The sequence below is a fragment of the Haliaeetus albicilla genome, chromosome 1, assembly GCF_947461875.1.
Source record: "Haliaeetus albicilla chromosome 1, bHalAlb1.1, whole genome shotgun sequence".
Classification (NCBI taxonomy): domain Eukaryota; kingdom Metazoa; phylum Chordata; class Aves; order Accipitriformes; family Accipitridae; genus Haliaeetus; species Haliaeetus albicilla.
Genome location: NC_091483.1, coordinates 56,255,581 through 56,281,704, shown reverse-complemented (window position 1 = coordinate 56,281,704; position 26,124 = coordinate 56,255,581). Strand labels below are relative to the sequence as shown.

Below are 26,124 nucleotides of genomic sequence, written 5' to 3'. Positions count from 1 at the left end.
CTGTTCTTCAGTAACAGCATTACCCCTGGTCAATGTAATGTCACTCTGACAGCAGTAATTTCCTAGCAGATACAGTCTTCCATATTTATAGAAACTGATAAGAATTCTGCTGATTGCTAGTGACATTCTGTCTAGACTACAGAGGCAGAGAAAGATCCACTCAAAAAATGAATGTTATATATTAAAGAAATATTTCATATGTTAATGTCTAGGAGAATAAAATTATCCCAAAAGATGCATAGCAATTAGTGTTCTAAGGAGTTAAGAACAGGTGGCAAGAAAGAATATTTGGCAGGGAGGACAATTGAGACAATTGATTCAAAGGTAAAGAGATGACAAACTCACTGTGATCATCAGCTCTGCCTTTCCTTTATAATCCAAACAAGAGAATGACCTAGTATTAAATCCTGTTTCAGTGAGTATATCTTTTTTTTCTTTTTGCAGGGGGAGGGGAATGGGGCAGAAAGAGGAGAGAGAATACAAGCGTGATTTGAAATGATTGAGATTGAGAATAAATTGCGCCTTAGTGAAAATAACCCCTTCATTACTCCAATCATTAAAACAACCTGATCTTAAAAAAGAAGCATTTTATAGAGCTGTCAAGCTTGAATTTTAGCCTAGCTTCAGCTTTCAGGTGTTGGATCTTATTTTATTTTTGTGCAGCTGAGTAGAAAGTCTTTTATTGCCACAGTTTTGTTGCTCACAAACTGTGATTCTATCTTAACCTGCTCTCTGTTAAAAAAAACAGGTTGTGCACCTTAGCTCTACTCTGCTGGAATATTTTCCAGTCTTTTACTCATATTCACACCTCTTCTCTAAATCCTTAGTGATTTATAATTATTCTTTTTGCCCCTAGGGATGTCAGGCCAGCATGCAGAACTCCATGGAGGCTACATCTTGGTCACATAAAGCAATAGCATAAACTCCCTTCCCCTTTTCAAAATTCTCCTGCCAGCACGTACAAAGATAAGTAGTGACCAAGAGATTTGTTGGTTATTCTCAAGCTCAATACATCCCCTTAAGTTAAAAGTCAAGCACATCTCTACCGTAAGTAAACTCAGAAACATACTGGAGAATAAACTTTGTGGTTACCACTTTATCCTCGTACCTACAGCTTGAGGTTGACCAATCTGAAAGAACATGTAATTCTTGACCCTTGCAGTACAGAATCCACTTCAGCAACACAGATCTTTTGTCAATACATAATAATGAGAACATTACTGTGTATAAATTTGAAACTGTATTTATGAATTCAAGATTTAAACTGCCAGGAAGTCATGTTTTAGTTCAGTAGAACCTCCAGCAATATCAAAAGAATTAAATCTGCAGCATTTTTAATCTTGATTACTAAAGGAATACTCAAACATCCTGGAATACAGTTAGCAGAATCTAAATGATAAATAAATTGTGTTGACATTAATCAAGAAGGATGCTTGCTGAAGTATTTTTACTGCTAGTAGTGTTAGAAAAAAACAACCAAAACAAACCACACTTTCAAACATATTTTTCTTACAGAAATTCTTATCCTCTGAGCTGTCATACTATGGTTCAAATAACTGAAGGAAAACCAAACTCATTTTCAAATGCTTCAGTTACTCTCCGTTCAAAAGATCCAACTCATCGAATTTATTTACCACAGCTGTCCTCATCACTATCATCCTCACAGTCAGCTTGACCATCACATCTTCTGGATGCCAGGACACACCTCCCAGAACGGCACTTGAAGTGACTGGGTGAGCATTCTGTCAATGACAAGGAGCAGGGAGAAACAAGGCCCCATAAGCTGCAAGCTTAATCTATCACATGGTACTTGCTTATTTATCACTATGACTGTTTCGGAAGGGTAAATGACAGGAATAGAAAGCTTGTGCGATATTAAACTGGAACTATGTAGTAGGCAAGACTCTTAACAATGGCACTGTCAGTGGGGTAGAGCAATATTTTCCAGACCTCTCCCTCACATGCTACCTTCTGTCAAATTTCGAAGCTTTGCCAAATAACTGGCATACAATGTTTAGATTGTGGGCAGGGATTTTCTAGCTACTTTTCTCACTGCTGTGATGTTGTGTGAAGCAGAAATAGATCATATGGTGTGTTGAAATGAGAAGAAGAGATCCCCAGGATAAATGTATATATAGGCAATTGTGTGGCTATTTGAATTAATTTGAATTAATAAAATCACCTATAAATGTTCATGAATTAACCCTTACATTGCTTCTGCCTCATCTTACAGAGTACCATTTTGAGAAAGCTTTATTTAGATAGTTTGAAAAACCCACCCATTTTTTCACACTGTACATGTCACTGACTTTGATGTACAACTTCCATCATATGTTGCCTTTTTTTTTTTCCTTCCTGCAAAATCTCTGATATTGAATACCATGTAGTTCCTTGGGTAAATTTTAGGATTCAGTAACAGTTGTACCAAAAGTATCATCAATGAACTTGGGAGCCTTAGAAAATAACATTCTAATGATAAAAGTTATGTGAACTGTACTGCCAACATTTAAAAATAACTCATCATGAAAATAAGTTTATAATGCATACTGTCTTGGCCAGCAGTATTCTTGGATTCAGCACTGACTGGAAGAGAAATTAAGCAATTCAGCACCTTGTAATAACTCTGTCAATTATAGCTTAAGTTGGAAAATCACCTGTGTTTTGTAATCATAAACATTTAAAATGCTCTCAGAAGCATAATTTCTTCTGTTATATGCAGTTTTTTCAGAAATATTTATATAAGATTTTAAACTTCCCAGGGAAGACTTTCTAAGCAACACTGGTAGTCAGTAGAAATCTGGCATTCAATCAACATAAAATTCTAGCAGTAAGTGAACCCAAAACAACTCTGATAAGACCCCTCAATTAATTACACTGTTTCTAAAAGAATACTACTCCCCCCCCCTTTTTCATTGATTTTCCAGGAATATCTATTTCAGTGCTAAGATGATCAATAAGCAGTGAATCAGCTTACTAGGCAGAGTCTCTCTAATTAAAGTGGGAATTTTTTTAAATTATAATTTTTATAAGTGAACAGAATTTATCTCTAGAAATGGAACACACTAGTCCTGTATGCAGTAGTATATTTAAAATATAACTATTCCATGTTACATTTCAAAGCCAAATGATCCAATAACCCAGGGAGGAAGACTAAATGACATTCAATATCTGAGAAATTTATATCACATTATTTTTCTTGAACTCACCTTGTTGTGCCAAAATCTTACTTTTCCTTTCCTACACGCTGCTGTGTAATAATGGATAACTTCTTTCCATCAGCCCACTGCTGTGGAATAAAATTATCTCCTTGTCTCTCAAGAGTTCCACGACAGAGGATTTCATTAGTATGGTATTACACATCTTTATAACATCCTCACAGTGATACATGTGCACATGAACTTTGCTTGAAGAAATAGTACTAACTGCTATATATGCTTCACTGGTTTTTCATGATTCCTTCACTGTATTCACAGCAATACATCTTCACTAAAAGAACTATAGACTAACTAGCTTTTGCCCATTGCTTTCTTTGAGCAAGATCAAGGCTGTGGAAAGACCGTCATCAGCATGTAGGTGAGCAGGAGGAGAAGAGTGAGAACTGAACATGATCGGCATTTTGCAGGCACCGTAGCACATGCCATCTTGCTGTTTTCCCAGCTACTTTACTGGCATTTTGGCAAGAAAAAGAAAAGGCATGTTAGAATCCCCACAGATGTCACATCCAATGACCGCTGCAGAAGGAAAAGCTGCACACCTTCTCTCTTCATACATACGAAGAGTATCTAGAAGCATTTAAGGCATTTTCTTTCTTTTGTTCGTGTTCGCACCCACACTGATTAGTATTATGGCAGAACTCAAAAACTGAAATTTGTCAGTTGCTATTGAAGCCGGTTGGGCACAACTCTCTACAAAACTGTCCCCAAACAAAAACCAAGAGCAAACAATAGCTGGCAAAGACACTAACATTACAATATTTTCCTCAGAGCTGTTGTGGGGCTCAGCTTTTTTAAGATTGCCAAGAGTCTGCCTCCTGGTTAGAAAAGCATTATTGTGTCATCTAAATAGGTAAAAAAGTGAAGTATAAACACAAGCAAGCAGTAGATGTGGTGTTAGCAACAAATCTCAAACACTGCCTTTCACAGATTGAAGGTAATTGATCTTTCATTTGAACAGATTTCTTATGAGAACTTCCTCTTGTCCAAATTCCCTGAAACCCAGTTTGGAATCATTTCCACAGCTTAAATATTATAATTTAGGGAGGAGGTATGCGAAAAAAAAACCAGTGACTTTAGGAACCTAATTAAATCTTTAATTTCCTGTTATATGTGTTTATAGGAGTTACCTTCTACATCTTCATCCGGTGTTAGACAAGTTTGATTGTCTGAGTTCTCATCTGGAAATTGAGTGCAGTCAGTATCTTCTGGCCACTGCAGACCTACAATCCCAAGCACAGACTCACAGCGTTCCTTAGACTGTACACATAATGTCCTGAGGAGACAAAGCAGAATTGCACAAAGTAACTGAGTGAAAGTCTTAGAAATTCCCAGTTATTGGAAGTTAATAATCCTAGCCAAAGTTAAAGATGAAGATCAAGGAAAAATCACTTAATCAGATTTCTTTACATGAAAAAAAAATGTGTCTAAAGATATGTTGCTAGTGTTAAAACATTATTTTAAGTTACTGTATGCATACTATTAACTGAGTTATAACATAATAGCCAAATATAACTACTTACAAACATCCTCTCCTCTCAAAGGGATGGCAGAGAACCTTTTTTAAGAAGCAGTAACTGCCCTCCTTCAGGAAAAAAGAGCCAAATACATTTTGTACTGGTGAAATGCTACCCTTTCTGATGATGCTACCTCAGAAACTATGTGGTTTCAGAAGGACAAAATATTTCAACCTGCAAACAAAAGAACAAAGAACTCCCCAGGGAATTCTATAAAATTAAAAGTTTGGGGAAAATCAAAGCACAGATCAACCTAGTCTTGAGGGGTTTGTCAGTTAGAGCAACAGAAGCTTGTATCACACCTGGAAAAAGGCACGAATATAGTCATCCTGCTGCATTTGGTTTTTTACCACAGAAAGACAGGACTTGCCACACAAAATTAGTTCAGTCCATCTAGATTAATATCCTGTCTCTCAAAATACCCAATGTCAAATGCTTCAAAAGTACAAAGCGAAAGTGCATAAAAGAAAAATCCCCTATTGTTTTAAGCGTTATTTTAAACATTTAGCGACTACTTTTGCCTGGAATCATAGCTGATGTGCTGTTCAATACAATAGTCTTGTCTTGTATCCATGGTATTTTGAATCCCTGTTTGTTTCAACTGCCTCTTTGTTTTTTTTTTATTCTTGTTCAATATCAAGTAGGCAGTATGGGATTAGGAACCTCAACATCCTTTTCATCTCTTCCTCCAAACAGAAACATGCATCATGCTGAATAGGTATTTGTCTAAGCTGTTCTTAAAAACTCTTCAGTTAGCAAGATTTTGTATACGTCCTTATCCCTCATTCTCATACACAGATATCTATTATTTTCCTTGTATCTGACCTATAGCTCTCCTGATGTACTTTAAATCCATTGCTTCCTGGTTTAATCTCAGTGAACATTGTGAACAATTTGTTTTCTCACAGAAGCTCACTTTTACCTATTTGAAGGCTATGAGGTCTCCCCAAGTCTTCTCATGTTTCTAGACTCAGCAACTCATTTAATTGCACCTTTCGGATCCTATTTTCTAAACCTATAATCATTTGGACTTTCTCCTAGCGTTTCAAAGAAAATTCTCCTTTGTTCTTATAGGTTGAAAAATATTCAACAATAGGATCCCACCCATTTCTACTTTTTTCAGTTTTCTTCATGTCACTTTTAACTTGCCTTTTATTAAATCTTATCAAATTTGATTTTGTTTTGGGGGACTGCATGAAGAAGAGTCAATGTTTTTCCACACCAAATGATTCACCATTGAGTTGAGCAGCTGGAAGGAATGGATTGACATTGGTCAACCATGCTGCAGTTACAGACTCTCTTTCCTTTTAGATCCTCCTCCACATCAAAAAGGCTGACTCACAGCACTTTATAACCTCGGTTTTGTGAATGCCAGAATTTTTATTTACCAATGACAAAAACCCCAAACCGACAACAATATGATGAATAAATTTTAAAAATTTGATTTTGTTAGCTGAGACATATAAGCCATTTCTGTTCTGTGTTCTCTGTGCACTCAAATCTTTGGCCAAAGCTGACCATTTCCAAAAGCTATTGCAAGCCATTTAGTTGTCAGTCTGTGCTGCAAGAATTAAACTGTAAATAATCTTCAAAGTAGTGCCCATCACAGCACATATGGAAGCCTACTGCAATACTACTAGGAAATTTGGAAGAGCAACTGGTACTTTTTTTTTTTTTTAATCCTTCCCACATTCCCATACCGAGTCTTACAGTTGGGGTATCAGAATACCTTGGTAACAGAATTCTTTATTTACTTCTCAGTCAAATCTCATCTGTGGTACTGTCTATGAATCAATCTAACAAGTTAACGGTTAACAAGAGTACACATCACAAAGCAGAAAAACCTCCCCCTTCCTGGTAGAAGAAAGAAATACAAGGTAAAAAAAAAAGATGTAGCATAGAAATGTGTAATTTTCTGCAATGGAATTCAATCTAGCACTTTAAGAACATTAAGCATATTTAGCAGTTAACTAAAATATCTCTTTACTTTCTCAAGTCAAATACACTAATGGGATGTCTAAATTGATGCCAACACATAAAGGGCACGAGATTTGAACAGGATTATTCTTCATACACATCTGTCACAGTTTTGAAATACTGCCAAAGTCAGCTGAAGACTACTTAGATACATAGACGGCGTAATCTCTGAGTCATTATAGGGTAACGTGACTAAGAAGGCATTTACTGTTCCCAAAATAAGGGACACTGATAGACTTATTGGAATGTTGTGAGACCCAGAATCTCCAGAAGCTGCTCAGTACCCTGCAGAATCAATTCATAGCAAAGATAGTTTGTAATTATAAGGAAACAGGAATTTCTGAGCTTATTCCATATATTCTTCACCTATGAAAGTCCATTTGTCTTCAGTGGGAACCCAGGCACACTTAGGTTCAAAGATTATTTCACCAGACCTGGACTACCATTACCAATGCCTTATCAGAGACGAAGAATACTCTTCAGAACTTGAAAACATACTTGATAGATCAATGAATGGCCTCAATAACAGCAAGTTCAGTTCTTTCAAAACAACTCTTCACCTGTGTTCCTTACTTCAAACAAAACTTCCTGAAGACCTTTATAGTTAAAGAATAAAGCAGGACAGGCAAACTAATAACAGAAAGACAATGAAAAGCCTTGCAAAGCAGGGACAGATGTTTTATGCACCAGTGTTAAAAAATCTAATACATCTCTGATAAGTATATTTTATAATAGATGCAGAAGTGTAACATGAATTTTCAATTCATGGTTGGAAAGTGCACTTTGACTTGAAAAGCTTAACACTGAAAAATTGCATTAGCTGAACTCCATTTCATATTCAGGTAAAGCAATACATATGTCCTGTTAAGCTCAACTAACCACTGATATCTTTGAACAAGAGAGCAGTTATTTTGCAAACACAGCAGCAGATTCTCAGAACACAGTTTCTGTGCTCAGAATGTAACATTCTGCCTTCTAGGAGCTTCAAACTGTGGTTACATAGATTTATATTTATATTGATGTATCAAATGTATTTAATTTTTTTCTGCCCTAAATTTATCAATTAATTCAAGAGTTTATTGGTATGAGGCGATAAGTTTTTTCATTTCTAAAACATTTTTACATTATATCTGTGTCTGAAATTCTTCCTAAAACTTTACTGTAAAGCAAATACTACACATCTCAGTGGGACCCTCTCCAAGGTATCCCTTTCTCATAAAATCACTCTCCACTTGTGATCTACACAAGAGCAAAACCTGAAAACAGTTATAAAGTAGAGCTTTGAATCCCAGGATTTAAAATTTTATGTTTGAATATTCAATCTGATCTAAATGTGCTGTTACCCTGCTTTGAGCAGGAAGTTGGACCAGATGAGTTCCAGAGGTCTCCTTCAAACTAAATTATTCTATGGTTTCTACAAGTTCCTCTTCATGTGTTTAATACCTTAAATTTGAAGACTATTCAACTGTATTGTGATACTTCCTAAAATCCATTAGCTAGGTATGTAGTTGCTGAAGCAAAGAGCCTATAATTTAACTTTTGTTCCTCTACATTAGAATAAGTTAGCCCAATTTTTATTTATTATACTGCTTGCTTAAAAAAAAAAAAAAAAAAAAGGAAAGACTTGATTTTCAAACAAGCAAGCCTAAAACAGAGCTTGCACAAACCATTCTGTAACTTTGCAACTATCCCATGTGCAATTTCCTAACTTTCCTGTTAGGTCCCTATGTAAGAATTAAGCGATATCTTAGTAAATTTCCCTGTGACTCACTCTTAACTGGGACTAAGAAGCATACCACTAGACAAAGAAATGTTATCTATTTGTCAACAATGTCACATCGTAGGAAATCTTAGGACCTGTATTGCAATTTTCAATGCACTTTCTTTCAATACAGTAGATGTTAATTGATCAATACTGTCAGGATAGGCCCAATAACAGAGACAGAAATACAGTATGAGAAGGCTCTAGCAGCCAGTGGCTCAAAGAGCTCTGCCTGCTGATCAGGTTTATTAGCTCTCCTAACCTGCAACAACTGTTGCTATCAAAGCCATAAGATTTATAGAACATAGTCTCTTTTGAACAGATGCAGGCATAACCCTGAAAAGTACAGTAATGTTAATTGATGAGGATGGTAGCAAAGTTAATCTGACAAGTAGAAAGCCTAAGTTAGTCTGTAATTCAGAATGATGTGGCACTCCTCTAATTTAGAAAGGTAAGCATGCATTAAAATCTCAGGTTTTGTTTATAGTATTTGGATAGAGTTTTGCATAGATAAAGTGATACACTAATGCAAGGAACTATTACAAATGCTAATGTTCTGAATTTAATTAATTGATTCTATGTTTAAATACCCTTTATAGTGGTGCAATTCTAATCAAATGCACAGAAATGGAAAATGCTTCATACAACACTCACAGCATCCTTCTGGACAAGTTGTCCAACTGTGGGACAAGTGGGTTCACTGTGCGCTGGGTGAAGAACTGGCTGAAGGGCAGAGATCAAAGGGTTGTAGTGAATGCGGCTACATCGGGCTGGCGACCAGTCACCAGTGGTGTTCCTCAGGGTTCAATTCTAGGGCCAGTTCTCTTCAATACATTTAGCAAAGGTCTGGATTGAGTTGAGTTGAATGCACCATTAGCAAGTTTGCTAATGACACCAAACTGGGAGGTGCTGTTGACCCTCTTGAGGGACGAGAGGGCTTGCAGAAGGATCTAGATAGATTGGAGCATTGCGCTATGATAAATGGGATGAAATTTAACAACTCCAAATGCCAGATCATGCACCTAGGATGGAGTAATGCCAGGCACAAGTATAAATTGGGAGAGGAGTGGCTGGAGAGCAGCCCTGCAGAAAGGGATCTGGGGTGCTGGTTGACAGCAGGCTCAACAGGAGTCAGCAGTGTGCCCTGGCAGCCAAGAGGGCAAACTGCATCTTGGGGTGCATTAAACACAGCACAACCAGCTGGTCAAAAGAGGCGATTATCCCACTGTATTCACTATATTCAGTGTTGGCGTCGCCTCACCTTGAGTACTAGGTACAGTTCTGGGCCTCACAATTTAAGAAGGATGTGAAGGTCCTTGAATGTGTCCAGAGGAGGGCAACAAAGCTGGTGAAAGGGCTGGAAGGAATGTCCTATGAGGAGCAGCTAAGGACTTTGGGCTTGTCTAGTTCGGAGAAAAGGAGGCTGAGGGGTGATCTCATTGCTCTCTACAGCTTCCTGAGGAGGGGAAGTGGAAAGAGAGGTGCTGATCTCTTCTCCCTGGTATCCAGAGATAGGACGCATGGGATTGGTTCAAAGCTGCACCAGGGGAGGTTTACACTGGAGATTAGGAAGCATTTCTTTACAGAGAGGGTGGTCAAACACTGGAACAGGCTTCCTAGAGAGGTGGTCGATGCCCCAAGCCTGTCAGTGTTTAAGAGGCATTTGGACAATGCCCTTAACAACATGCTTTAACTTTTGGTCAGTCCTGAATTCGTCAGGCTGTTGGACTAGATGATCGTTGTAGGTCCCTTCCAGCTGAAATAGTCTATTCTATTCTATTCAATATATACATTTTGAAAATTATTGAACTGCTATTCCTCTCCTTGTTTTGAATACTTCAGATACTAATCACACACATGTAATGAACTGCATTTAATGATCTTATAAAATATGGTTCTCTACCTTTTGCTATGGAATTCCAAAGCAAAATTTCTGGTATTTTCAGTGGAAAGAGAAAATTGGGAAAGACTAATATGACAGACAATGTCAGTCAAGAATTAAATGAGGTATAGTATAGTACCTGCAAGGTGGGATCCGCTGATTTGTATGGGGGTCGCATTTTGGTACTAAGATTGTACAGGCAAAAAACATAAGGTACTTGTAGCAGTTGGTCTGAACCAAGGCTGGGAAAAGAGAAGACTCCCAGCTGATAGAGGCTTCCTTCTGTGTCCTGTGGCCCAGGTAGTTTGGGTAATAAGTGTAGTTGTAAGGCAAGTTCATACAGAGTTCCAGAGTAATTGGTTCACACTGACCTTTCATAGAAAGAAAACAAAAAAAGAAATACAAATGGTGTGAGATTAAATGAAATACAGAAGAAATAATTACATAAGTATTTAACAAATTTATCAGTCAGGGGATTTCCTCTCAGTCTTGAGAAACTACAAGTTTCAGAGCTCAAGACCCCTATGAGCCTATTCATACCAGTACAGAAAAGTGGGTTTGACCTCTGCCTACCTAAGAACCTATTCAGAGACTTACATTCCCTTCCAATATGCATTAACTTCTAGAGTAACATCTCAAATTTAACATGGTACAATAAACCATTCTTTAAAAACAGATTTATTCTTTTCAAATCAAGTTTCTGATGATTTTCAAGAGCTCCTGTATCATACAACAACATACTTCCTATGGGTGTACTATGCTACCATAACACACCTCATACTGGCAGTGCAATTGTCAAAATTAAGGCAACTGGGATCATAGGATACTTTGGGTTGGAAAGGATCAGGAGGTCTCTAGTGCAATGTCCTGCTCAAAGCTTGGTCAGGTCTGAGGACGGATCAGGTTTCTCAAGGATCTATTCAGTCGGGTCCTGAAAAATCTCTAATGACAGAGACTGCACAATTTCTCTGTATAGAAAATGGCAGGATTTTTATTTTATTTTATTTTTTGCATCTCAAGATCTCCAGGAAGAATGGGGACAATTAGGTTATATATTGTACAAACACTGAGTAAGAGACAGTCTACATGCTAATAATTTAATTCAGATAAGACATAATTGATAATACAGAGAATGATAAGCAAGAGCAAAATCAATGAAACAGCTACAAGTCCATATGATTACACAGAATATAGCTATATACAAAAATCAACCAGCTTTTAGGGGGTTTATCACAACATATATTGAACTGACTGAGTATTTTGGATTTAAAAAATTGTACAGCTTTTGTATTTCTTCCCACATTGGTAGTCACAAATACTTATTTTTCAATTTTCAACCACAACAGAAAGCAACAGACAGAATTTCACTTCAACTCAGACTGAAATTCAGCTATTTATTTAGCACTGAGACCAATGTGAAATTATTTAATTTTGAAATATGAGAAAATTTTCCATGAAAAAGTGTACTATTCAGAAGTCATTTGTTATCAAAAGACTGCATATATTTGCCTATCCTGGAAGCAAATGTATCTTAACATGATTAACATTCTCTGTCAGCCAGTTGCTAGTGTCAGTTGCCAGCACAGTGTGGCAACTGGGTGATCCTATAGCTGGATCTTTGAGAGGAAGTTGAAAGATCCAACAGTCAATTATTCAGCTGATCAGCAGAACTGGCCAATCTTTCATGGACTGGCATTCCCTATTATAACTTTTTTATTATTTACCTCTAATCTGAGGATCACAAAGGTCATTTTTTTATACAGCTTTTCCTCTCTGCTAAATCCTTGCATCCTGCCAATACTGAACTATTTCTGTTCTCTCAAACCACTTAGTCCCAGCTTTGGGGCATATGATGTTCAAAGACTTCAACAATCCTCCTCACATTACTGCCATTTCCTTTTCTTCATGATGAACTCTGCCTTGTCCTCCCATACTTAGCCCAAAATGCCCAGATCAGTTTGGTTTTGTCTTTAGATTTTTCCCCAGTAAGCATCTTTTCATGATGTGTACAGAATATTACATGTTCATCAGTATTTAATGATGAAACCTGAGTAAATAAACACAAAAGTACATGCAATGTTCTAAGTGTTTGTATAACATAACATCATTCAAGACTAAAGGGTAGAAATGCACATATATCATTCTCTCTTTTGTTATGCCTCATATTTATAGGGGTTTAGGTGAAGTCTAGAAGAAAATCTAGTCCACTGAAATGGCCCTGTAGGATAGCTCTTTACATGTTTTTGATATGATTATAATTTTCACACTGTGCTTAGAAAGCTTCTATCACATTATGTACAAAGGTGTCGTCGTAGGCTTGGAAAGAATAACTTTGACTCTCACAGACAATTCCCTACAATCCACAAGCACAGCAACAAATGGAACATACACTCCGGGGGAACATCTGACTGAATTTAAGTAACCCAAGTGTTAATCTTTCCTACAGTTTAAGAGATCTTGCTAATTCCTTATTTATAGTATGTGTAAGTACAATCTAATGAGTGGGGAACAAGGAATAAAATTCATTGCACAGTTTATTCTAAATTAAAAAAAAAAACCAAAACCAAAAAAACAAACCCAAACAGATTATACCTGGGTTTAATGTCTTCATGTATTATTATTATTATTATTATTAACTTGCTCTACCTACTATGTAGGAATTAGCTCCAAACATAGTAAGAGAAGTGAATGGGATATTTCACAGAATCTTGGAATGGCTGAGGTTAGAAGGGACCTCTGAAGGTCATCTGGTCCAACTCCCCTGCTCAAGCAGGGCTACCTAGAGCTGGTTGTGCAGAACCATGCCCAGATAGCTTTTGACTATCTCCAAGGATGGAGTCTCCCTTCAGATATCTGTTCTGTTATCCCATATTTGTTGTAACGACATTATAATGCCAGCCTAAACTGATCAGACATTATCATGCATGAAGAACACCCATCATATTCATTATTGTGAAATGTGGCCTGTTCTTTGGAATATTCCAACCAAAGAGTTATTTGGGCCAGAAAATACTGCTTTGTCAAAACTGAAATTTTCCACAGGAATTCTCTTCTCTTACCAAATACAGAATAACTCTGGTCAAAATATGAGCAGCAAAAATAACATGAAAAAAGACTATAGTACTTCCAGATGTTATGCAAGAAAAATCCCAAATTCTCTTGCTGTTCCATTGTGTGTAAACAATTAAATATTCACTGGACCAGAAAGGGAGAAAGAGAGACAATCCAGAAGTCTAATTCAGATTACTTGTTACTCCCATTGAGAATTACAGACTGTTGCCCATAATACGATGAGGAAACACCTTCACTAAAAAGCTCTTGGGTTTCTCATGACATGGAATAGGAACATTGTTTTAGAACTCCAATATCACATGTCAAAAAATGTCTTTCACTATCTTGTAACATAGTCCTAGCCACTTGAACATTTTCCAGAATTGCTGTCCATACATACAATGGGATACAAAAATCTACATGGATCAGGAAAAGATTTTGGACCACAGGACAAACTGCTTTGGACCACAATAAGTCTCACGCCAATTTATCCACAAGGAAGATGAGTCTAAGAAACAAAGTACACTTTCAGCTCTCTCTTATTGTGAGAAAGACTGAATTGCAGTCACACTGCTTGAAAGACTGTTGCCTTTTACAGGACTGTAGTCACTGTTTATGAAAGGTAATTTGCTTAAGAGAGAACTGCTCCCCGAGTATAAGAACCAGTATTTTCCTACTTGTTGGGTAAGGCTGCTGCTAGTGCCTTGTTTGCCAGCCGAATAGAGGACCTGTCTTATGCATGACTGGTGACTACACAGCCATCAGTTGTGACTCCAATGTTGATCCTGTCACAATATATCAGATACATTTTATGTGTTCTTTACCAAGCATTTTAAGTATTTAAAAATAAATAAAATTACAAAATACTGTCTTTTTTTGACTTGAGTAAATGTAAACTTGTTACAGTTTTAAACATATAAAATATGGTTTAGTGTAATGCCTGTTAAGTTTTGGAAGCATTATGAGTAAATAATCTTTGAAACAGCAGATAGAAATATGGAAGCCCCCATTCCTGGGTAAACCGTGGTTTTGTGGCAAAGTTAGTAATGCTCAAATGAAAAAGATCAATCTTCAAATAGAGAAACTGAGATGCAACACCTGTTCTTAGAGGCACAGACTGCTAAAGCTGCTGCTTCTCCTGCAGGCAGAGAGATCTGGGACTAAACATCCTTCACTCCCATGAGGCTTCAGCCCACAGAGAATCAATCTGATCATATACACATATCAACTTGTGACAAGCTAGAGTGGAGTTATTCAAGTCAGTAATTACTATTTCAATGAATACTCATGTATTCTCACCTTAAACCATCAGGAAAATACAACCTTCAAATCTCACCAAAGACAAGAAAAGATTACTTGAAGAAACGTTTTCTTTGGAGATGCTAGGTTCTAGAGGTTCCAGGTTCTTGGAACCTGCCAGGTTCCAGGTTCTTGGAACTACAGTTCCAAGGGATTTCAGCAGGAATTGCAGATGTGGTCAACAACCAAAGTAATTTGATCTGTTGTGATATTTCATGTTTGATTTCTCCTTGATTAGTGTATGTATCCCAAGATATACTGCTTTTCACTAGGAGGGGGACAGCCTCTCATGGGAGATAATATCTGACCATGAATTGCAAGACACAGAGGAGAAAATGACCAAGATAATTCCATGAAGATATCTGAGATTTCAACCAAAAAAAACTTAAATTACTTTAAAAATTTAAGTTTTGTTAGAAGTTTTTAAAAAAAAGAAGTAGATTATTTTTATTAGTTTTGTGTTATATGGATGCCTGCCGTCCCATTTCATAACCTTTTCTAAATATTTCTTGGGGGAGAATGATGGTTTGGTTCACAACAGGCAAGTAAAAAACCCCAATACATACTACTCCAATCACCTTAGAAAGTTCCTTCTCACCTGAATAGTTTGGTTATGGATATGGATTAGAAGACAGGCCTACACAGGTGATGTACATAGTAGGCATCTGCTGCAGACCACCCTAGCAAAAAGAAGAGGTAGATGAACCTTTCTTCAGAAAGCTGGAAGATGCCTCATGATTGCAGGCCCTGGTACTTGTAAGAGTTTTAATCATGCTGATATCTGTTTGAAGGACAGCAAGTTGGTCTTAAAGGAGAGCCTCCTCAGAGCACAGGAAGAGTCCATAACAATGCAAAGCAAGTCAAGCAAGCGCCTTGGCTGAACATGGATCTCCTGACTGAGCTCAAACACAAAAAAGAAATACACAGAAGAGGGCATAGAGCACTTAAGTGGAACGTAGAGACATTTCCTGAGCATACAAGAATGGAATTACAAAAGCCAAAGCTCAGATAGAGTTGAAACTACCCAGCAATGTAAAGGGCAAGAAGGAGGGCTCTTGTAAGTACATTGGCAGCAAAAGGAAACATAAGAAAAATGTGGGTCTGCTGCTCACTGGGGCAGGGGTGACCAGGGACATGGAAAAGACCAAGGTATTCAATGTCTCTTCTGCCTCAGTTTTCACTGAGGAATGTCATTGGAAGGTTGCTTTATATCATCTTCAAAAGGTCATGGCAACCCTGGCACCTGATGACTGGAAGAAGGCAAACATCACATCCATCTTGAGGAAGTGCAAGAAGGAGGATCCAGGGGACTACAGTCCAGTGAGTCTATCCTCAGTCCCCAGAAAGATTATGGACCAGTTCCCTCTGGAAGACATGTCCACACATGAAGAAAAAAAAGGTGACTGGGAACAGCCAGCACGGATTTTTCATGGGAAAATCATGCCTGATTAATCTGATTGCTGTCTCTGACAAGATGACTGGCTATCATTCCCTTTTATTCAGCACTGGTGCATATCTGGAGTGTTGTCCTGGTTTTTGGCTTCCCAGTTTATGAAAGACATCAACATACTGGAATGAGGTGAGTGGAGGGCCACCAAGCAGGTTAGGGGACAGGATCACATGATCTACAGGCAAAAGTTGGGAAAAGAGGATTTGCTCAGCCATCAAAAAGGAAGGCTAAGGGGAGATCTTACTGCTGTTAACAATTACCTAATGGGAAGGTGTAAACCAGACAGAGCCAAACTCTTAAAAGTGCACAGGGATAGGATGAGAGGCAAAAGACGCAAGCTATAACACAGAGAATTCCAGTTACATACATGGAAAAAAGGTTTTTACCACGAGAGTGGCCTAACACTGAAACAGGTCACCCAGAAAGACTATGGAATCTCTGTCCTTGGAGATACTCAAAACTCAGCTGCACAAGGTCATGGGCCACATGACTTAATTGGCACTGCTTTGATCAGGAGTTTGGACTAGTGGACCAAAGGTGTGAATTAATTTCCTTCTAATGCTAAACATGATACTTATGATTGTCCTATTTCAGAATGTTAGGAGAAGCATTGATAGAAGCACATGTAAAGCATATGTGCCCAAGTATCTTATATCTTTACTTTAGCAGCACCTAAAGGCCCTAGCATGAATGGTGCCTGTCTCAAACACACACTTGTGGGTGACAGTCACAACTTTAGACAGACTGTGGAGTTTGGACTAGTTGACCTTCCCATATCTGTTCCAACCTAAATGGAGTAACGTTATCCAAAAAAACTACCATATAGTACCAAATCATACCTTGCAGAGATAACTGCTCAGCACAAAGCAATTATAGGATATGTCTGTCTACACATTCACATGTAAGTGAAGGCAAGCCTGCCCATGTGCTAAGGTGACCTGAATTGATGTGATTGTATTAACACATCACCAAGTTTTAATTAATTCTGAATAATTCTGTATACAGTCTGCCACAGTTTCAAAACCTAGCCAAATATACTTCGTCTGAGTATCTGTTCACAGTGCTGCATTGCACAAGTGAGAAAGAGAGCTACTCAGAAGCAAGTGTAGAGTGGGTACAGGAGGCTTGCATGGAGTGGTATAGACATAGAAATGAAGATACACAGTGTTGAAGACCCCAACCCTCTACAATATGTATTGGTCAGAAGAGTAACTAGTTTTGCCTGTTTGAATATCAAAATTATTCCTTCTTAAAACGGCTAAAAGTTCTCCAGACTTCTAAACACAATACCATGTTTTCTTACATTTTGAAAATAAACCAGTAGCTTCTGCTTTACACTTACACTATGTTGTTTACTTTATGTAAACACTGAATGTCATTAAATGTTAGGAAAAAGCGCAACTACAAACACCTGTTAAGAACATATCAAAAATTCACAGAAGGGAAAATATCTCAATGTCAAATGTTATGAGTATCTCTTAGGACATTAATAATCAAGAGTTACGATGAAACTTTGGTCAACTTTGCCCTTTTCAATACTTAATCATTACACATGTGCATTAGATAGCAAATTAAAGTATCACTTACTGTGTCCTACCCTGCATCCTATTATACTCTTAAAACACCCTAAAACAGTGACAGTATGAAGCATGTGACCTACTTACTGCAGTTTGTCTGGCTGTTTCTCATCTCACAGAGAGAAGTTCCACAGGGATCAGGACAGGAAGTACATCTCTGGTCTCCCTCCTGACAGAGGGTTTGACCTGAGGAAAATAGAAATTTACTATTCTAATTATTTACCAGACTAATAAAAATGACTGGAGTGTAGCAATGAGAAAATACAGAGTTTACATTACAATTAAGTATTTCCTTTACATAGCTGAATAAGTACCCTACAGCATTTCAAGTGCAGTAAGGAACTGTTGTAAGGAAGAAAAGTGTGCAGCACTGTCCAGATGTCACTTTTCTTTACCCCTATGTTTAATATAAGAATTTATATCCCAGTTTCTGAATGAGAGGTATGGATCTCTGAAAACCATTTATCATGATCCACTGGCAGAGTACGAAAAGTCACGTAAATCAGATTTCAAAGTGAACAATAGGTCCTAGCTGAAAGAGAATACCCTCTAGGAATTATTCTTCAGTGCCATTCAGTTCATCTGCTTCTCATTCTGTGATTGTTTTGGTGGACAATAAAAACCATCCTGAAGAAAGGTCATCAAGAGCTGAAGCGTTATTGTCCTTCTTCGGCTCATTAAAAAACAACAAATAAACCCCCAGAAGGCTATAGTCCTAAAGATGGAATTCAGAATAACTAAAACCAGTACTTCATCAAAAAGTTTCTGAGCACATTACCTGGGTAGTTAGTTTCTCTGACAAATACCTAGGCTTCTGTCTCATAGTGGTGATAGCTCCTTTCCAAACCATTAAATTCTCTCTTCCATAGGACTTTTGCGAAATCAGTCATTTAATTTACTATTCTGTACACAGACACTAAACAGTTTGGATTTTATCATCTCATTCTATTTTAAATGGTTTATTGCAAGTATTGTTTAGTGTTTGTATTGCACTGCTGCCCATGAACATTAATCCTTCAGTCATAGCGTCATTATATTGGGCATACAGAAGATGCTGGAGAAACATCTTGTTTCAATGACCTTGACAACAACCTTGTCCCAAAGAACTGATGATGTAGTCGTTATTATTCATAATTATGTGGATTTACTTCCCTTCATACATGTTACATATTGAAGCAATAGAAGTACTTTCTTTTGCTGTAGCAATTGACTGTCTTATTTTACAGGTGCATCTGATTGCAAAATGGAATTTGAAAGGTAGGGAAAACCATTTGACTTCTAAAGCTATCAAAAATCCTTACATAAAATTAATTTTTTAAGTTTGCTCCAACTCCTTCTTATCCCACAGTGAAAGAGTTTCTCAACTCTTTAAAAATCCCTGTGCTACAGCGTAGATTCTTTTGATCTTAGCACAGTCAATGCTGAATTTCTATAACTGTTCTACCCTGTCTTTTGAAGGGACCACAGACCCAGCTGTGAGTACCTCTATGTTAGATTTCTATTGTCACAAAATGAATGACAGCAGTAATGTGAATAGTTGCCATACCTTTTATTTCCTTAAGGTATGTAGCGAAGGAGACCATTTTTCTCATTCAGATAAGGATGAAGCAATGGTCATCTGTAATCCCTCTATCTATATACTTGTACTATTACACAAGGTCTCTGTATCCTTATAAAGGCAAGTGGTAAGTCACTACATCTTGGCCTCAGATTTCTATGCTGATTTCACACATTTACTGTGTTTGTAACAAAACTAATATTCCAGATCAATTCAGCCCTAACTTCACTGCCTCTGCTAGGCATATCCAAATTGTTTGACTTGTAGAGCAGAGAAGTCTTTGTATTAAGTGTATGTACTATTACATTTTCTGTAGTTGCTGAAATCAGCAACATACGTAAGAAATACAGAAGAGTTACAAACAAGAATTCTGCCTTGCTTTTACATGGGCTTTGCAAGAAACTAAGGAGGAATAATCCAACTGAAGGCCAAATTCTGCCTATATATTCTCATGCAAATTTAGGATGGACAGGATATACTTGCATAAAGGAAGAATTTTGCTCTACACCATATTGCAAAATATTAGACAGAGTTTTTTGCACATTGAAGAATGAGTAAGTACAAGGAAAACTCACATTTAAAAGCTTTGCAGTTTAATGCTAAGGGGAAAAATCTTTTAGCATATAGGGAGATCATTGACTACATAATTATCACCCCATCCTACTCCTCTGCATTTAGTATCCTGGAATCTATATCTCTTCATCTCAGCAAAAAAAAAGATTTTTTAACCATTTCTTCAATAACCACAGAGGCAAAAAGCACTGAAAACAAAACACATCACTGACTTCTAGCACAGATCATGCATCAACATTTTCAGTGAAATTCTCTTTTACTACTGATAAACAAATTTAAGAGGCTTAAGTTGGGTGAATTTTAAAAATTGAAATGGTTGCTTACAGAATGCTCTGAATAGTTTTATACTTTTCGATTTATCCCATTCTCCTGCCTCTTCTCTTTTATATTAAAAATGGTAGTTTCATTATCAGGAAGAGAAATGGAGGATCATGGAGGTCATAGAATAAGACTGAGGTTGGACATCAGGAAAGACAAAGAATAAAAACTTAGCATTTTGTGAGACTGCACAGTCAGAACTTGGTCCTTGGTTTTTAGATTGCCACAGTCAGAACTGGAAGAAATTTCATGCAAGACCTTTTTGCAACATCAACATCAATTGCGAAGAAGAATAATGGTAATTTCTGTATTTCAACTTCTCAGTTATTTTTTGCAACAGAGATGTTTAAATTGGAGTAGTAAGATCCCATGAACTTGATATGAACAGAAGGGAGTGAGTAGACACACTTATGAAAGCATTTTCTCTAGACTGGTTTCCTAAAGAAATGAGGCTTATATAATCACACTGTGTATTTATCTTATGATAACAGGTCTGTCCTACTCTAATAACTTTTGAATAGGTTGTCTTACTACATCTGACAGCACTAGAGTTTTCTAAATAAATTGAATTACTCTAATTTCTTAAAAATAAGATTCATAAGAGAAAAACTTTATTAATTCTCACATTGAAGGAAAGGCTGCAATCTGAATCTATGCCTTACCAGAAACAAGAGACTTACATGTGAAAAATACCTTCAAATGCTGAAACCATCACAACATGACAACATTCCTTTCTGAGTGTCAAAATGTACCACAGGACACAAGTCTTTGGGAAACCATGTTCCAGGGCTCAAGAAACTGCCTGGTTTCCTTTTATTTCATACAATCCATCATGAGACAGCTATTAAGTAGCTGAGAAAACTTACATTCTCATATATTTTCCCTTAGTCACACAAAATCATTAGTTTACTTATGAAAACATGTTTTCTCTGATTCCCAAGTTCTGATGAAAAAAGATTTTTATGAGAAAATTCCCCTTCAAACAATACCAATTCCTGTGACAGTAGCTTCTAATTGCTGCAGACAATGTGAATATGCATTAACTTATTTCAAGTAACAGCTGGTCATGTCAATGATCAATACTATGCTAAATATCACCTCTGTTTCTTTAACTTTTTATATTTTTAAGGACTAATAAAACTCTTCTTACAACTTCATGTGTGAAAGCAGACACCAACCAGCCTTAGCAAGTGTTATTTGAAAGGCAAAGAAAGTAAATTTTTCAGACAGCTTTAGCTAAAGGCACTTCAGAGCAAAGTAGTCAATGGTCATTCAGTAAGAAGGGTAAAATGAGGGATATCCTTACTTTCACTGCAGTTTTCTTCATCACTTCCATCTTTACAGTCATTATCTCCATCACACTGGAATGCACTAGGAATGCACTGCCCATTTCTGCACTCCACCAGACCCTGACTATGACATGCTAGAGAGAAAAAAAAGACAATATTCTGATCAACTTCAGTTAATGAAGGTCTTAATTATTTTTTAACATTATATTGAAGTTATTTCAGGAGGAGCTGATGATACTGCTTAGCACTGAAGGTCACTAGACATTTTTCATTATACGTAGGCTATGTTTTCAATAGCCTACAGCTGTGCTGGTCTTTAACTACAGGGACTGAAACTATTTATGTCAGGTATTAGCAACAGGCTGATACGAAGGTCCAGCTTTTCCAAGAAAAAAAAGCAAAACAGCATTTTTACTCATATAAAAACTGTCACCTTTTCTATGCCCACTTACTTATATACCTTTATTCAGATTAGGTTCTTAGATTTCAGGGAAAATCATAGGATAGTGGTTGCAAGGTCAAGCCCTGAATGGCAGCAAAAATCAAAGCAGCATAAGCATATGTCTCACAAGAACCCTACTCACATTAAAACATGTGCTAATTCGCCAAGACTTGATTTTGCAACCTCAGCAATATTCTAGTATAGTTGTTTTGCAGATATACACCATCATCATTGGAGCAGACAGAAGTCCAAACTCTGACAAGGTGTGATAGGTCACATACAGGCACATCAGAAACCTGTCACAAACTCAGAATGCCTACAGTTTAAGAGGTTGTATACATTCATTCATTACTCTCTAATGGGACCATCACAATTAACAGAAAGCTAATTCTGTAATTAACAACAAGCTGAAACACAAGGCAATGCTGGTACTTCTGAACAGTGGCAACAAAGGTTTAATTTGCTGCAGCTGTCTCTCAGAAGGGACATTTGTCAAGTGCAAACTTCTGAAATCAAATAAGCTTATAGTTTTGCCTTACAGATAATAAGTAAGTATGCTACTTATCTTACACTTTGTTTTTTTAAAGAAAGAAAAAAATAATTTAGAGATTAAGGGAACTTACAGCAATTGATTTCATCTGATTTGTCTATACAGTCATGGTCACCATCACATACCCAATCAGCTGTTATACATCTTCCATCTCCACACTGATGATGTGTCACTGGATTACAATCTAAATAAAACCCAAATTTGAGGACAAAAGAAAGGATGATAAGTTACCATTTGTATAATTTATATTATTGATCAATTGTTCTATGCCTATAAGCTAATCATTCTTACTAATGAGCCATTTTGCATTAGTAAATTACAATAAGATATTTTCTGTACCTGCAGATTTTTTTGCAGATGGTAGTTACATATGTTCTGAATTCTATTGCCTACATAGACAGTGATGCACTCATTCCTTATCTCAGGTGCACAGTTGTTTCTATTTGCAAATAAACAAGTTTCTAAGATTTGCTAAGCAGATTAAAAGATCTTCTGGCTTCCCATCTCATGGAATTATTTTCAGTTAGACCAACATTTTCAGCTGCCATCAGAGAAAACCATTCTCTACATTTATCTTTTCACTAAAGAAGTAAAAAAGAAAAAAAAAAGTTTCTCAACTGCCATATTTGGCACTTAATCAGAAACTATGCTTTTTGCATACCCTTAGAATCTTCCATAAGAATGATCTACAAAGAAACTATTCCAATCTTCATCTTACTCTTTCTACCCAAATGCTTCCACAAATAAAGAAAAGCATTCTGTTGAGCAGGCTGACTTTACACCAAAATAAATAGGAAGCATAGACACAGTCCAATCTGACAAATGTGCTATGAAACCTATTTATAGCCTGTACAAAAAGTTAGATCTTAAATTTTATATAGAAAAGACTGTCTCAAGATAGGAATGGTAGGAGTCAGATTAATGTTTAGAAAAGTCTTTAATCAAAGACAGTTTATGAAAAAAACCCACAAAACCAAAAGTGCCAAACAGTTGTGAAAGATCTTAGAGTATGTTTAATTTGGAGAAGAAACATAAAACAAATCTCAGAAAAAATTGTGCCTTGATTTTAATTTTTGAAATTTTCTGTGCTTTTCCTTAGGAAAGCAAAAGAAAAAAAAGTGAGAAATAGTATTTTAACTTTTAAAGAATTATTTTAGAGCACTTAATTCTTCTCAGGTGTAGTACCAGGAGCAAAAGTTAGAAAAAATAAGGCTTTCAAAGTTTTCCAATATTTACATGTGAAGATTATTCTTTTTTTATGGCAAAACTTCATTTTTTTCCTAAGAAAGTTAATTGTAGGTAGAAAGACAAATACAAGGAGGCCTAACATATAACGTGGATTGAAAACAGAATTTGAAAGAAACAGAATTTGATCATCAAAACATACAAGTTCACTATGAAACTTATGTAAAAACAGTTGAGCTATAAAACAGTTGGTATCACCACTGTGTAGCCTCTTATGGTTTGCTTTAATCTCAGTTAAATTCAGCCAAGCTAGCAAGAAAGCAACCATAACATCTTGAATTAGTTTAAAACAAACTGCAAATCTTTCTTCAAAATATTTCTTCAAAATACCACTACCTTCAAAATTTGGATTAACCCAGAACTCTCCTTTAAACCTTTTCAAATTGCATGTAGAATTTGTGAGCTGTTTTTCCTTTGCCCAAAAAGAGTAACAGCAGGGTATGCTACTCTTTTAGCAATTTAAGGAAAATGATTGCTGGCTTAAGCAATACTGCTATCTTAAAGACTTGAGAAAAGCATAAAACTTTCATTTACCACAGTTCTGTTCATCGCTAAGGTCTCCACAGTCATCATATCCATCACAAACAAAGGTGTAATTTAGGCATTTTCCCGTGTTACAATGAAATAGATCACGACTGCAGTCTACAAAACAAATTTTTGCAAAATGTTAACATGACATTGGAATATTCATATAAACTATGAACACTCAACTGTATAGACTATAACAAGATTAGCTAAAGATACCCTATGATTTACAGGTCTGCGTTAATACTCAATGCGTACCAGTTTATTAGAATCTAATATGGAAGAACAAGAAAAATCAAAAGCAATTTTTATTCTGTTCCTACCAATTGCTTTTTTGATCAATACCATGAGAAGAAAGTGCTCTGGTTACACATATGGACCAAAATGTTTAATTAATTTATACACATAACTTTCTCGAGAAAAGTTGTGGGTTTCATCGGCTAGATTACTAGAACAGTCTGGAGCACCTCATGTGACTATTAGGTGGAGCTGAAGCTTCTAACAGCAAAATCAAGATCCCTAGACTGTGCTTTTGAGTCTGCCTTTGATCTTACAATGGTTTCAAATGAGCTTTATGCTTTATGCAGTTTTTAGCTCAGAATTTGGCCTGATGCTGTCTCATCAAGGAATTCTTAGCACTGTCAGCCCTAAGTGGGTTTAACCTTTCTTTCCATGGCTGAGGTCTTCAGTAAAGCCCTGACAAATATTCTCTGAGAATATCCAAAATGCTTGAATAATATCAGGTGTGATAAAAACATGGAATCTATGTTGTAGTTAGGAAAGGGGGGAGAAGAGAAAATAGGGCTGGTGGTGTCTGGTCCCACTAGTAAGTAATAACTTTTGATCACAAACACACAGTTGGTAACTGGGTGACCTAGCTTCACTGCCTTCCTCTAGGCTTTTCCTTCACATCTGGCTTTTCCAGGGAGAATGCCAGGATATAGAACAGCTGGGTGGACAATCCCTCCTTCCTGTTGAAGCTATGCCACTGGAACCAAGGAAGTTCTTTGTGCCCTTTCTTACTGCGATATGTGGGCATTTTAAATGAGCTCCTCCTTGGACAACATACAGAAAGAGCTCCAAGAGCAGGGACTGGAACACAAGTCTCTCCCCTCAGCTGAGATGCTCAACCACTAAACAACAGAATCATGCTACCCCTTGCTTCTCTCCTCTTGGCATGTGACTCCTGTGTTCATGATTGCATAGTGGTCCCACTATGAAAGAAGGATGTCCAAGTACACTACACACTGAAAGGTGCAGCACTCTCCCAGAAGGTGCAGTGGGGTTTTTTATCCCTCCAGATCAATGGCAGCCAAATGTTCCACCTCCTAGGTGAGTGCACCAACTTTAAGTTTCTCAAGGCTTTACCAACCTCAGCTCTAGAACTTGAATAACTTCTTCCCCTTCCCCCACAGAAGTACTCATGCTTTCTACAAGTTTCACATCATCTTAGAAAGCCCAAACAGAATTTATAGCATAATGTGAAGGACAATGCTTCAGGACATAAAGTAAAATAATATGGCTGAGCCATGAGCTTTGTAGTCAATAGTTAATTTAGCTTTAAAAGAACAAGAGGCATGACACAGTAAATACCAAAACCCACAAACTAATAAAAATATTTAAGTTCTAGTTTCATGTAAGCAGAACAATAGCTGAGAGTAAAATTCTAAACTTTACTTGTTTTGAGTATGCAACAGGGTGAAGTACTCTGGCAACTTTTATCTTTATTGATCAGTTTATAACTCTTGACAGTGTCTGTGCTTCCATTGCTCCTCAGGCAAATGAAACAAAGCTGTCTTTTCTATGTTGTTTCCTCTGGGTAAGTTTACTGTTTAATTTCCATGCAAACCCCCATTCCTGTTTACATTCATAACTCTCTAGCTGCAGCAGTGTCTTT

The 26,124-nt window shown here is 36.9% G+C and overlaps 1 protein-coding gene across 4 annotated transcripts in view; it reads right to left on the bottom strand.

Annotated features, from left to right (window-relative positions):
* The window catches only part of CORIN (corin, serine peptidase), a 167,010-nt gene that overhangs the window by 32,410 nt on the left and 108,476 nt on the right, over positions 1 to 26,124 (bottom strand). For 2 of the 4 annotated variants that reach the window (XM_069790744.1, XM_069790757.1), the window contains exons 7-13: positions 24,237 to 24,344; positions 22,531 to 22,641; positions 21,483 to 21,599; positions 17,815 to 17,913; positions 10,490 to 10,721; positions 4,343 to 4,488; positions 1,635 to 1,742 (exon numbers count right to left, since the gene is read on the bottom strand). In XM_069790744.1, the coding sequence (XP_069646845.1) occupies positions 1,635 to 1,742; positions 4,343 to 4,488; positions 10,490 to 10,721; positions 17,815 to 17,913; positions 21,483 to 21,599; positions 22,531 to 22,641; positions 24,237 to 24,344 (921 nt within the window). The remainder of the gene's footprint in view (positions 1 to 1,634; positions 1,743 to 4,342; positions 4,489 to 10,489; positions 10,722 to 17,814; positions 17,914 to 21,482; positions 21,600 to 22,530; positions 22,642 to 24,236; positions 24,345 to 26,124) is intronic. The other 2 variants (XM_069790753.1, XM_069790748.1) reach the window with 2 other exon arrangements.